The 15,208-nt window shown below is 38.9% G+C and overlaps 1 protein-coding gene across 2 annotated transcripts in view; it reads right to left on the reverse strand.

Annotated features, from left to right (window-relative positions):
• Positions 1-10,683, reverse strand: part of brd4 (bromodomain containing 4) — a 30,898-nt gene extending 20,215 nt beyond the window's left edge. For both annotated transcript variants that reach the window (XM_042719762.1, XM_042719761.1), the window contains exon 1: positions 10,024-10,683. In XM_042719762.1, the coding sequence (XP_042575696.1) occupies positions 10,024-10,124 (101 nt within the window). In that variant the 5' untranslated portion in view covers positions 10,125-10,683. The remainder of the gene's footprint in view (positions 1-10,023) is intronic.
• Between the last annotated feature and the right edge of the window lie 4,525 nt (positions 10,684-15,208).

The following is a 15,208-nucleotide window of genomic DNA, read 5'->3' on the forward strand; positions in this document are numbered from 1 at the left end:
GTGAACTTTGACGCACATAACGGTCAACAGCAGTCTACTCATAACTGCTGATGGTTAATGTGCCTCCAGTTGCTAATATTTCTTTTATCAAACAGCATAGGCTGTTGGCACTTGTTTGTTTACAGTACAGAGACTATAGATAATACTATGTCAAACACTTGGTTTACTGTAAGCTGTGCTGCAATTAAATACGACTGATGCATCAGAAATGCTGTTGACAGAGCTTAACTAGAACTTACCCAGAAGTTTCCTTTAAAGCTCAAGAGGTCTCTTGAATTCACCTAACTATTAGGGCTGTCGCAGTGAAGGAATTTCCCTTGCAGTAATTTTGAGTGGCTCAATAGCGCAATATATGGTATTTTCGCCATATATACATAACAGAACATATGTGTTACAATATAACGAGGTCATATTCAGAAACCAATGAAACCGAAACCAAATGGATCTGAAACAGGAAGTGAAGTATACAGAAGAGAATGACAAAATAACGATCCACATAACAGAACATAAACCTGACAATAAGATTGTTAGGCGATTGTTAGCCTATATGTATGACAGTTCGTTCTGATCCTCGAATCTGACTGGACAAGAGATTTTCGAATGATATTTCCACCTGTGCGTTCTAGACGGGCTGTCTGTCAATCTCTAAACCATTCATTCAACTACACGTTCAAAAATGCTAATTCATTCAAAGAGAGATGTAAAGAAAAACACTGTTGAAATCATTTTAACTTTGAGTGCCACATTAGAAGGCTCAGCTGACCAGCAGTCGATGCTAAGACAGAGATTTGGCTTTCTTTGTACATGACAACCTATTTTCACAAATATATATGACTCGCGAGTAATCGAACATGCTTAGTTGATCCCGCTCTCATTCGCTGTCTGTTAAGGCTTGTTAAGTGCAAATCTATGGAGCCCCTGTACAAATCAGCATGGTACACATTGTGTTATCATTACTAACCTATTTAATATTCAGTACACATGCACAAAAAGTGTATAACGAGAAGTGCATAACCCTATGAAAACAGAAAACACGTTAAAGAAGAAAACATAAAAATAAGAAAATCGCGGTTTGCTCGTCAAAAACGCAGTATTGCGATATTGCAGCTATCGCCCTACTAACGATAAACCACCACGCTTAAGGGTTTGATACGGATGAGCTCCCAAACTGAACAAACACATCAGGAAATCGCACACTAATGTGAGACAGAACACACGCCAACTGTCTTGTACCAGCAACACACAAATGAGCTGTTGTGACTTCAGTGAAAGTGGAGTGATCACACACACAGGCTGTGCAGAAAACACATGAGAAATACAGGAAGAGCTTGCACTTAAGTGACAGACTGGAGCTGGGAGCACTACACGACCCCACCATGAGTTTACTCCAGCTGGTGCAGCACGCACACATGCACACAGATGGCCAATAACCACCAAATCTGTGTGGTGCAGTAACGTTCATTCAATACGCTTATAAAGATCAACAGCCAAATAATTCATTCAAACACAGTGGGGGATTTTTCCATAACAAACAAACCGCTTCTTTAACAACTCAACCGTTGTTATCCAGCTGTTCAGGGCACGTTTTACTTTAACTCGCTCTGCAGAGGTTTGGAATAGGAGTCAACAGACTATTAGACAATTATCATCAACTGACAACTCTGCATGTGCATTATGTTGAAGAAACATGAATAAGCTCCTTTAGTTAGACCAATGCAAGTCAGGCTCTGAACTTTCCCCTTTTTAAATAACAAAGGAAAACTTCCTCTGGTGTAAAAATCCCCTAGCAGTGCTAGTTTCAGTCTTATTACATGCGTTACTCCATACAAGCGAAATGTGATCTCCCGATTACATAATTTCTCTATCTACTCTAATGCTTTTAGGCTCTAAGGCTTTTAGGCTTTTAGAGTTACTAAAAGGTATGGTTCAACCAAAAATGAAAATTCTGTTATTAATTACTCACCCTCATGTCGTTCCAAACCCAAATCTTCGGAACACAAATTAAGATATTTTTGATGCATTCCAGGATCTCTCTGACCCTCCCATAGACAGCAAGTATCCTTAAGGGCTTTTCTCACTGAAAGCGAAAATTCAGCTAGTGACGCTTTTGAATCGAAACATTAGATCCCTATGGGACTATTCACATCAGGGGCGATCATTCGCAGTGTGAAAAAGGGAGGATTTTTTTTCTTCCGAAGAAGAGTATTTTGGTGGAGAGAAGAGAGTGGATGCCGAGTTCCTTTGGTATCTGAGAACAGATTTATTCTCACAGTCACATGTTCTTAATATAAATTCTAAATTCTCTACTGAATTATATGATCTTAAAATGTCCGTTTTCTTCCATGTGCGCGAGTGTCATGAGTCAGAGTGCGTTAACTCTCTAGATCTTCCGTGCTTAAAAAAACGAGTGAAACATTTTCCTACACATGAAATATGAAAGCAAATAGGCATATGATTATGACGATATATTTTCTGTATGTGTTTTGTATGCAGCTCATGGTAATTTTATAACAAAGGATCTTTATGACGATAAGCAGTGTGGCGTTATTAAACATAGCCTACAAAGAATGCATGTCTGCCTATTATAGAATCAAAATCAACTATAGATCACAATCGGAAGTTATTACAAGCACTCGATGGTGGTTTATAGTGGGTTTTAAGCAAATACCAATAAATCACAAATTTTCAAATGTGGCTTGATGCTAATAGTATTTATATTTTAAGGTGTTTTCTTGTAAGCAATATAGAACCAAACTTTATTTAGTTATATTTAATGCTGTATATTGAGCAGTGGATGATGTTAAATTCATATATGAGATACATATCTGAGTAAAAATACACTGCTGGTCAGCACCGCCTAGCGTGCAGGCGTGAATTAGCAGAAGATCAATCGTTTCGTGCTCGTTGTGAAAGCAACGTTTGTCGGTGATTCGCATCACTCTCAGTGAGAAACGGCATTTACGCGATCATGATATCATGCGATCAAGGTTCAGAAACATAGCAAGAAGATAGTTAAAATAATTCATGTGACATCAGTGGTTTAATCGTAATTTTACAAAGCTACGAGAATACTTTTTGTGCACAAAGAAAACAAAAATAATGACTTTATTCAACAATTCATCTCTCAATTTTGGAGAGCATCACATCCATAAACAACGTGTATACATGGATACGTAGTTTATGTTCAGATCAAAGTGTAAACAACATAAACAGCATATCTGTGCTTAAGTCTTGAGAAAAATACCCAATAAAAGTGAAAAATAGTAGCTGTTGTTTTTACAGCGTTATAAGGACATCTGGACAAATTTTCTCTAAAACGTAACTTCACACGTTACCAAACCACACAGATAAGACTATCTTCTAATATTACACAAGATTAAAAAAAAAGAAAGATAAAAGTACTAGCTTCATAACTATTTTGGTGTTATATTGCAACAGATAAAAAAAAACTATCAAGCAAAGATTTATCAAAAAAATGACATTGAACCACACTTAATGATTTAATACATATTACACCATGAACTGTAAGTTTTGACATAACCAGATCCTGGTTTACAAAACTCTGATTGAGAAAAGCCCTGTGAACAACAAACAGCACAAACAGTAAGATACATTTGTAGTGGCAGTCAAAAAAGAACTTCAAAATGACCTTTTACAGAAGAAATCATTCACTAGACTTTCAAAAAACCTGTTTAAAAAAATCCCATAGATCTTTTCAATATACTTTTAAAATTCAATTAACAGATTACATTGTGAAACCCAAGAACTAAACTACATGGGGAAAACTCTTAATCATTTCCTATATTTAAACTGGTTTACACAGAGCAGGCCATGCACACTCAAGACATCTGTTAATTGGCTACACTGCTGAACTGTGGCATGAACAGAAACTTTTGACCCAACGTGAGTACAAGTAATTGCTGCAGCCTTAATTATAATCATTACAAAGTGCCCCAACCAGGCCGGACACAACTGGATTCCTGAACACTGAAATGCAGTGCAGCGTGACAATCACAAATCACAGTCAATCAGAACACTGTGTGCACGAGTTCACTGTTTGCACGGCGTAAACCACATACCTTGAGACAACAGGCTTTCTTTTAATGGTGCAAGTAGCTTCAGTGGAACTGTCAAATATTATTGAACTCTACACTTCCACAATCGGTCTCTCTATAGCCATGTTTAATATATACATGAGGAGCAACAGTAACAGAAACCAACAGCAAACAAAATGTATGGACACAGCTAAGGAAAATGCTAGTATGTTTTTATTTCAGTTGTAAAAAAGCATAGAGAAATTTAAAAGAATTTCAATATTAAAATAGCACGTTACACATTCAAAATTGTCCAGGAATTTAGTTTTAAGCGCTCGATGATGGTAAAAAAAAAAATCATTTATTGCTATTATTTGAAACACTTGAGAAGTTCTAATAATAATGTACATTTGATTCATACAGTGAAGGCTACGCAGTGTAACTCAGGTTTCAATGTCCATCCAGTACTGTGTTTTAAACTGTGCAAATAAATAAGATTCACAAGTTTGTTCCAGTCTGGATATTCTCAATAGTACATATCAAAATTTGGGAAGATCGTGATTCAGATTGTGGACTGTGATTGTGTTTTAAGATTATTATACGATATTTTGCAAAGATTGCCCACCCACTACTATATCAAAAGCATTTCTATCTACATGGTATAAGACGGACCTTGTTATTACTAAGTAATTATACAAAGGTTGTACAACAAAAACAGGATTAAACATCACAAAGCACATCTATGAAACCCAGGAAAACAAGCACAATCTCAATAGATATAGTGACCATGAGTCAGATGCTGAGAACTAAAATCAGGAACAAATCTCGATCATAAACTGTAATGAGCTATAAGGGCAATTATGATCGGTATTAAATAGTCAAGCTCTTCTGACCACTTCAGAGTCATCTGGAGTTATGCATCTAGATGTGAATGAGCGATTACACAATTGAACTCATACCACTGACAGCTGAACAATTTCAGTGCTTCATATTTGCAGTGAAATTTGGAAAAAGGACTCTTTACCAGTACATCAAGAACCCCTGCACGTACATCTGAAGAAAATGTTAATGACCATTGGTCAGAGCCACAAAAGCCCACCCTCTGGACAGGGTAGTTAAGATGTGACGGATCGCTAAAATGTATGAATGGCTGGCTGAAAATCTTGCTTGAAATGTGATGTGTGGTGGATAAACAATGCAATGTACATAAATCCATCATAAGACCGTAATAGTGAAATTTAAAAGAGGTTGTAACTTGGCTAAAAGCTTGATTTTTCCATTGTATGGTTGACTGTCTCGCGAGAGACCAAAAGGCTGAAGGTTGTAATAATGACAGTACAGCAGTGGGATTAAACCTGTCTGAAAACAACAAATGCCTTTGATGTAACTTACCAGCTAAAATTTCATTAGGGCTGCACAACTAATTAAATCAAAATTTTATAAAATGTTTCAAGTCTGCTGTCGGGTTCCCATATAAAAAATTTAATTAAAATAAATTTTATTACCCTCATTCCAAACATTTTGGCTGCTACAAGTTATTACACAAAGGCCCCTTTGCAATGTTACACAAAAGTTATAAATTAAAATGAAAAATAATGAATTTCTCTTGCACACTATCAGCAGAGCATCAACAATCCCTGACCTGAGATCAAAAGGCACTGGGTCTCAATTACTAATAATTGTGTGGATTATTCATACTTATCTGCAAAAGAGAACATATCACAGAAAAATGTCCATCTAATTCACAACACGTGCGTACGCACATGAATTAGTTTTTAACCTCGTTCTAATGTTAATGAATTTTGAGCATTACAAATAACCCACAGAGTGCCCGAGGTTAGCAATCTGCATAAAACACATCCAAACTAGGGCTGTGCGATATTGAAGAAAAATGCAATATGCCATACCTTGTAAAAAAAAAAAAAAAAAAAAGAATGCGATATTCGATATTGCTTAAAGTGTGAAAAATCCATTTAAATTATATTTTAAAATATTAAATTTTCTCTTTCTTGGAAAAGTTGTTTTTTCTCTTTCTTATAAAAGAAAGAATCACTACAGCTTCTAAAAGTGACCAGCAGTGTTTTAGTAGTCCATAAAAATGAATGTCACAAATCAGAAATTGTAATTTTAACATTGATGTGAACATACAAATACAAATAATAACAATAACTTAAAATGTTTGAAAAACATTAAATGAAAAAGAACAAACATAAAAAAAGGCAAGTGAACACAAATAAAATATAGTCTGAGAAAGTTCAAACATGATTAAAGGCAAGTGAACAGTCAGAAAAAAAGGGGGGGGGGGGGCAAATACATAATTTACAAGCATACATTAAAAAACAATAGTATTCAGGTACAGAAATTTAATAATTGAGTGTAAAATAACACTGCATTGTGTTCACTGCATGAATTTACTTTAGATTAATCTTTGTTATAGCTGTTTTGTTGTTAGATTTACATTAGTGACATATTCAGCAGCACATATTTATAGGCTGCTGTCCCTTTAAATCCGACTGTACAGATCCAGTATAATGATACACATCCGATTTTTTTCTCAGCTGTTTACATTCATTTAAAACATAACTGACTTTGTTTATGAGAATGATCATCGAAACGGGTTACCATTGACAATTCTGTGTGTATCTGTCTATTCAAACATAAGGAGGAGATGCGAAAGACTAATCAACTCTGTGTTCGCGCCCCGTCTGAAACGCGTCTGTGTGTGCGTGCGCACTTTGCACGTGTGTGGCAGAACTGAAGAGACACTGCAAGAAGTGTGCGCGCTTCAGGTGCAAGTCAGACAGCAAGACAAGATGGCAAAGAGTTGTTTTCTGCAACTTACTGCACTTAACTCTTTTTAACGTCAAGCAATTCTCTGCTATATGCGTCGAACTAAAACTTTGACCTTTTGCAACATTTCGATTTAAGTAGCCTATTATTAAAATGATTCAGATATTGCACACCGTTGTGATATTCATATTGCAATAATTACATTTGCGATATTTCGAATAGCCCTAATCCAATCCATCCCCCATAACCTTTAGTCAGCTATATATAAGTGTAACCTCAAAGCTTAAGCTATAATGCACCTTTTCTTACTCTATGAAGAAATGTAACATTTTTTCAATGTTATCTTAACACATTTATAAGGCCACACAGAGTGACTGTGTATATGTGGTTTTAGGTGTTCCTACATTTCTTTGCAACTTCAGAATAGATTTTAGTGTGAAAGTTTTTAATGAATCATGATTTCTTGGTGAAAACATTCATGCACTTTAGTCTTGCCTCAATTTCATTCAACTTTTATTCTGTTAACCTTGACATCCATGACCACTAAAAGGCTAGCTGAAATGAGAAGCGTTAAAATTGCTTTAATGTTAATGCAAACTTTGTGTTTAATTGCTTTTGAAACTGGCATGCAGAACAGCAAATGGTATAGATACTTATTACCTTATTATATACTTATTATATAACTCTACAAAGCAGTGGCTTGTCAGTAACATCCAACACCATCAAAATCCTAATTTAGTTTGAATTATACGTAAAGAATATATTTTCAGCACAGGCCGGGTAAAAACTCACACCAACTAATAGAAGCAATAAATGTGCTAATATAACCTTCCAGGGCTTTACCTTTGGACAACTTAGCAGTGACGTTAAAACTGTCCATTAGTAAGGGCACACTGGGTTGTAAAACTCTTCACTGCACTAGGCTCTGCTCAAAATTATTTACTATTCTTGAGAAGAATGACTAACAGCTCATGTTTCAGCCAAGTGCAACAGGTGTTACGGTGCTTTACAGACCTGAAACAGCACAGAAAACAGGTTGGCTGCTGTACTAATAAGAACGCGAACTTTATGAACCTTCCCGACACAGGGCGCTAAACTTCCTGCCCCAAATGCCCAGTGGAACAAAAGCTGACCTCTGAACTGGACACAGATCATTACGTACCACTATGGAATGTGTGCGAGGGAGGAAGTGGTTCTGGTTACTACAAACATGAGCACGAGCACACGCACACACACCAGGAAATCTGGTTCTACAGGCAGGCCAAACCCAACTGTGACACACGAAAGGGAGGGTGTAAAAACCGACGGCAAACAAAATGGCTGCATCCCTAACGAAAGTAAACAATTAATCATTTATGCTTACTGGGAGTTTCTCAGGACAGAAAGCTCCAGGCTTCCAGTGGAGGTCTAGGTACAGGACCAGGGCTGCAGGTTTATTTGCTTGAAAGCATATGCATAAATAATAAATGAAACTGTACAGAGTCAGTTGCACAGGCCAAGAGTCCCACCTCCCTCATCCATCTCCCCTCTCCTCTTTCACACTCCAGTCTCGCCAGCACTCCTCCTGGGAGCTGTTCTTCTCTACATCTCAGGCTTCACAGCCCCTTTAGCTGCCAGCAGAAAAGAGTAAAACCATCTAACTTCACAGTTGTGTTTGTGTGTTACAAACGGCTCCTGAAGTGGAGGGAACTAATCTGTACAAACATCAGCGGGGACTCCACAGGCACCTCCGTCAAACAAAACAGAAGTGATTTGAACATTTGCCACGGCGTGTTGTTTGTTCTAGCGCTTTGATCAGTGACCTAAAACGACTCAGAACGGGGTCTAACAAACGTCTATTGGAGAACGGAGCCAGGAGCGCACTGGCACACGGTAGGCATGTGCGCAATGTGACTGGAGAACATTTTTCCACTGCAGCAGCGCTCCGACTGCAACTGTTCCACATGCCTCACACGACTCCAACTCCAGGGTGGGAATGTCCAGCTCACATGTGACACACATTCACAAGCCTCAAGGCCTTTTGTTATGCACAGAGGTTGAATATTTCAGAGTAAACTACATATGATTTTGTTTAGTTGTTTCAGAATCGTGAGAGAACCACAATCTCCAAAAAAAAAAAAAAAACCCTCAATTGATCCAGAATCATGCAGCTCTATTTTGCACACGAACAGCTATTAAAAAAAGTCCTGTTTTTATGTAGCCTGCTGATTTGTTCATGGCATTCAGCTGCAACTAAATGTTTTGCAAAAAGAGACAGAATAAATGTGTTTTCACATTGGAATCGAAACAGAATCTAAAAGAATTGGAATCAATTACCAAATTGGAATTGATCAAATTCAGACGATACCCAACCCTAGCGTTTAGTCTTTGTCATTCACTGAAATGCAACATTAGTACAGTAAACTCATGCTAGATGGTGCATTTAAAGACTATAAAGTGAGTTGTTGAGTTGAACTGCTTTTCTAGGTACACCTGAAGGACTTTGTCTGGTTAAACAAGCAAAGGACAGAAGGAAGTCTATTCTAAGAACAGCACAGAAGAGAGCAAAAACAAACAAGGACAAACTTCCTAAGAGAAAAAGAGACCCTATTGTATATGCAGACCTTGATTCATTCTGAATGTTGCCCATTAAAACCTCACGGGAAACATCTACAATTTTATTTTTTTTCAGATATCTTTCATTGTTCAATAAGGTCTGAAAGTAAGGTCATATCATTTACATTTGTGTATTTGCAGCAAGTCTGACATTACCATTCACTAAAGTTGCTAAATCATAGCCGGCTGAACCCTCTCCTTCTGCCACAACAAATACACCACCCCCTTCTTCCTTTGAAAAACCCACCCCCTCCCTCTGCTCGCTCACACACCCCCTCTCTCCCACCGGGAGACTGCCTATTCGGGGCTTTTAGCTTTCTTACCAACAATGCCACCTTTTAAAACACTATTTTGAGGCAAATCTGGGAAAGACTCTCAGTGAAGGACAAATATTTCTGACCTGACGAGGTGAAAATGTAAAATCATTCTAGTAAATCAAACCAACAGACTCTCACACTAAACCTGAATATCTACTTAGTTCAATCGAGATCAAACTACAAGCTAGTGAGCAACAAATAGAGACACAACACCAGCAAACAACACTGGTGATGGGCTGTGTAATGTTCAAGAAAAGCAACTTCACAGAAAAGCTTATCAGTTTTACCTTTTAACAGGGACGGAGCAATGGGCAATTTTTTCCAAAAGGGCATCCAGTGTCTGAAAATCCAGCAAATCATTGGACTTGGAATGCATTTTGTAATCCATTTATGAGTTCCTCTCGGCGCACAAGCAAAACAGAAAGGGAACTAAAAGGCAAGAAAAGTTCGTCACTCGTTCCCAAAACACAGTAACTTCTCAGTCTCGAATCTCCAGTTCTGACGTACGTTTCCTAAAATCCACTGCGCCAAATACATGTTAATCCATAGTTAGTCCACCATAGTCCTGAGAGGAAGGTTTCGTGGTTCCTGAGAAGCCTCTTATCGGAGTCTAGCTCGCGACAGAGAGAGAGGCGCAGAGGCCTGAGGCCGGCTGGATCTGTTAGCTCTGTGCGCCGGTCGGCTCTCTACCCCTTCCCCCCGTCGGCAGCACAACGGCCCAGTTGCCACAGGCACTTCTCCCCATTGTGTGTTCACCCGAGGCCTCACTCGCACAAACCGCCTCAAGCGGGGTGCCAGAAAGTGGGGGAGAGGAAGAACGAGCAAAGACGGCTCCGAAAAAACCCAAAAGGCGCACTTTCTTTCTCTCTCTCGTTCGCAGAGAGCAGCGTGCTCTTACTCAACAGTGAAAATGGCTCTGGCGCTTCCTCATTGAGAAGAGGCTCTACCCACACACCCCTCCCTCGCCTCTCCGGCGCTTGCTTGTTTTGAAACCCCTCCCTTCTCTTTCCCCATCAACAGCTTGAGCACTCTCCACCCTCCCGCTCTCTCTCTCTTCCTGCATGGCTCTTCTCAACACACACACACACACACACACACACACACACACACCTTCAGTTCCCCACCCCCTTCCTCCCTCCGTTTCACCTTCCCCCACTCATTCTTTTCAGAGCGATCTCCTGCGTGCCTCCCCCACTACACCAAGGGCCGCCTTATCTGCTGTCTCTCCACACGCCGCACACATTCACACATGTCTAGACTGCACCGGCACAAATATAAAAAAAACAAGCCACAGTGGGGCTGCCCAACCAGAGCATAAGAACTGCCCTCCGTGCCAAACCACACGGATGTTCGAGACGCTCTTTGGACGGGAAGGTTTACAAAGGAAGAGGAGTAGATGGAAACAGTGAGTAAGTGGACCCATGGGAGGGTGAATTAGAGGACAAAACAGGGATCCACCTCCATAAAACACATGAGAGATTGACACAAATACTCCTTGGACACTGCCTGCTTAGTGTGAGAGGATGTCGATTTCAGTAGCGTTATCTGTGGGAAGATTTTTGCATGTGTTCTCAACAGACTTTGATACACACGGCCTCAAGTTTGGTGTGGAAATTATGAGTATGTGTTTTATTTTAGGACTCTTCGTGTTGAGTCTGCAGCGGAGTGGTTTCAGCCAGCACGCTTTAGTTCACCCAAAATGCAAACGGTGTCATCACTCATCCTCATGCTTTTCCAAACATCCGTCCGTCCTCAGGTCTAAATGACTTCTTCCGTGGAACATGGAAAAGCACTGTAAAAGTAGTCCACATGACTCATGTGTTATAATACAAGTTGCCAGTAGCCATACAGAAGATTTGCCAGTAAAAACCAGAAGTCATTGCTCACTAAAAATCTTTTTTTTCCCCCCACAGCTCTCATTTGCACTCGTTCGCATATTCAAAAAAAAGAGATAGACGGGAAGCAATGGTCATTGAGGTCACTGAAGTCTAATCTTGGGAGTGTGAAAATAATATGAGAACATTTTCAGAGTTACAACTTAATTTTTAACCTGTTTATCACACAAAGCTTTTGTCTGCAACACTTTACAATAAGGTTTCATTTGTTAACATTATTTAACTACATCAATTAACATTAACAACAAATTAGCAATACTTATTCAGCATTTATTAATAGTCATGTAAATATTAAAGGAATAGTTCACCCAAAAATTAAAATTTTGTCATCATTTACTTACCTTTATGTCGTTGCAAAAAATTGCTTTCTAATGTTGAACAAGATATTTTGAAGATTGCTGGTAATCAAACAGTTGGTGGTTGACAGTGACTTCCATAGTATATTTTTTCCCTACTATGAAGTCAATGGGAACCACCAACTGTTAATCTTATTATTCTCAAATATTCGATTAGATGGCACTAATTTTAAAAGATAATTGGACTGTTTTCGGGCCGATACTAGGTAAAGTCCTGATTATCTTGATGGTTCTACAGATGACCTTATCAGATTTTCCTGTGGTGTGGGGTGTGTTAAGAGTGATCGAATCTGCTCGGAAGAAGGTCGGGGCAACATGTTGAATATTTACGATCAGAAATCCTGTTGTGTGGGGGGCAAACGCACACACTCTGTAGATTTTCACGTGGAACAAAATTATTTCCAATCAGAAAGTGAGCTGACAGTACACATTAACATTACTCACCTCCAGCTCGCGCTGTAACTAGGGATGCATCAATCCAATACTCAGTATCGGTGTCGGCTCTGAAACTGACATTTTCTGCCAAATCGGGTATCGGTCAGAGGAGACCGATTTGTTCCCCACTAAATAATGTTGTTTCACTAAATGTTTAGATTTTATAAAATTATTGTGCATAGGGCTGTGACGGTATGGGATTTTTTTTCTTACCGCGGTGAAGAAGCAACAAATCATGTGGTTTGGCGGTTTATCACGCAAAAATGTAGTCTGCACAAAAATTATATTTGTTATTTTATTTGTCTTGTCCAGAATCAAATTAGTTTTACATTTTGCTGTCAACACAATAGGAAAGTGTCGCAGAGAAAAAAGAAAAAAAAAAAATGTAGGTTGTACAAAAATTGTAGCCTATTTGTTATTTTTATTGGTCTTGTCAAATTACAAAATTCGTTTAACATTCGTTTAACCGAACGATTTAACATATCCTGAGTCAGACTTGCCTGACGTGGGTTTCTCAGCAGTAAACTGACCATTTTCCAGCCCAAGTTGAACGTCCTTCAAGGAAAGCGCATCCACACTTTGCTTTGCCATCCTTATTCTGCTCTGCCACTCATTGACAACCTGCCTGTTCTGTCTGAGGGCCGTATATTTACCACAGGTTAGCCTGCTCTGAGGACCGTTATGCACATGCTGTGCGCACAGAGTGACCCCGCAAATAAAATACATGACACAGAAAGCACTGGTCCACGCATGCAGTGTGTGCATAACAGTCCTGAGCGCAGGCTGTACCGGTGGTCGATAAGAGTGAGTAAAGTGCAGATGGGCTGTTCTGAAAGGACGTCGGGAACGTGATATTGTTAGACTGCCCGTTAAAAATTACACCAGAGTTACCGACCACTACTGTGTTTTATTCGGGAATTTAATCCAGTTCCGCAAGAAATCTGGTCATTGCCCACGGTTCCTCCTAAAAATACCTTGCAAAAAAAAGTGCGGTGATGACCTCAACACTGCGGTCAGCATCTCATTACCGCGGTTATGTGGTTAACGTCACAGCCCTAATTGTGCACCCATGATTTTCCTAGAGTAACTTTTGCTGCTGAATTATCCACTCATCTATTTTAATAATAGTATTTTTCATAGATTATGATTACATATTTTCTCATTTCTCATTCAAATAAAGTTAATCTACATTTAGCAGATAGTGTTTAGCACACAGAAGAGTGTTAATCAGGTCAACACAGAAGCATAGAAATTCTACACTGATTAAAAAAACCTGCACTGGTATCAGTATCAGCAGATCGATTCTGAAAAAAAAATGGTATCGCTGCATCCCTAGCTGTAACATTTAAAGTTCACATTGCAGCAACTCCACACACTATAGGAACAAATTCGGTCTATGATTTTTTGTTTTATCGTTATGTTTGTGGTCTCTCACATTTTGAATATTTAAAAAAAGTGTGGGCCAGCCTTAAGTAACATTAACAAAGATTAATAAAACATATAGATAACTGATAGCTGATTTGAGATAATACATTAAACAATGTTAACAAATTAGATCTTTTTGTAAAGTATTACCCTGTTGTATAACCCCAGAAAACTTGGAATATGTCTATACATGACTACTATACAGTGGGAGCTTGACAGTGACCAGTAGGCTTCTACTGTAAGGAAAATTGGGAGTTTGGAATGACTTGAGTAAATGATGGCAATTTTAATTTATGGGTGAACTATCCCTTTAAGCACAGAATTACACATTAATGTTTGTGTGACAGAGTAGGACGACCTCTCATTCCCCCCTAAAGACCTGCTGTCTACATCGACTGTCTCCTCCCCCGATGGCATCAGCCCACCATCTGTCCACACACACCTCATCATCATCATCATGACTCAGGCTAATTTCCTCCCATCCTCCCGCCTTCTCTGCCACTTTTACCTCACTCTCTTTTACTTTCAGTTTAGGACCACCCAGTTACAAACACCGACAGCCAGCACACAGAGGAGGGGAAAATGTTGGGAGAGAGAGAGAAACAGAAGAGCGATGGTTTGTTAGCTGCTGTAACTGGCAAAAAGGGCATGGAGTGAAAAAAAAAAAAGATGACACCAAAATAAATGAGACGCTCCAGAAACTGTGAAAGCTAAACACTCTCAATTCTGCAGTTGAATTATTTACATCTAGGGTTTACAGATTAAGAGTTAAATCTCAGTATTTATCTTATAAATGTTTGCTTCAATATTATAGTATAAACCTATGCTTTAATACTTGCCTATTTGCTCTGAAATTATTTAAAGGGCCATTTTTGTCCAACAGAGTAGAGAAATTCCTCACAGGGACTTTAGAAAATTTATGCATGCAAATTATTCTTCAACATATTAAAAAAAATAAAAAAAATTAGCCGTGGCCTAAAGACCTCAATAACAGGCTGTGCATCCATCCCTCAAAGCCTCGTTGCAGTCAAATTAAATACGGTTCCTCCTCTAAGGTCCATGTAGATTTGATTCTGTCTCATTAAAGGACACTTGTAAACAATCATTCCAACCCAAAAGGGAGAGGGATTTACATTACAAGCTAACGAGCAATTATCACGTATTGAGTGCCAGTGAGAATAAAAGCGGGCGTCGTGCTGGGCCATGTGAGAGTGACAGATCTCTACAGAGATGAGGTCACAACAGCAGATACAATGTCGATGAACAGATGTGACGTGGAAAATCCAGTGTAAGCTCATCCACCTCTTTATAAACCCAAACCTTCACTGCTCAAACACAGAGACAAAAACACTGTTAACCTC

Source organism: Cyprinus carpio, chromosome B3, assembly GCF_018340385.1.
Source record: "Cyprinus carpio isolate SPL01 chromosome B3, ASM1834038v1, whole genome shotgun sequence".
Classification (NCBI taxonomy): domain Eukaryota; kingdom Metazoa; phylum Chordata; class Actinopteri; order Cypriniformes; family Cyprinidae; genus Cyprinus; species Cyprinus carpio.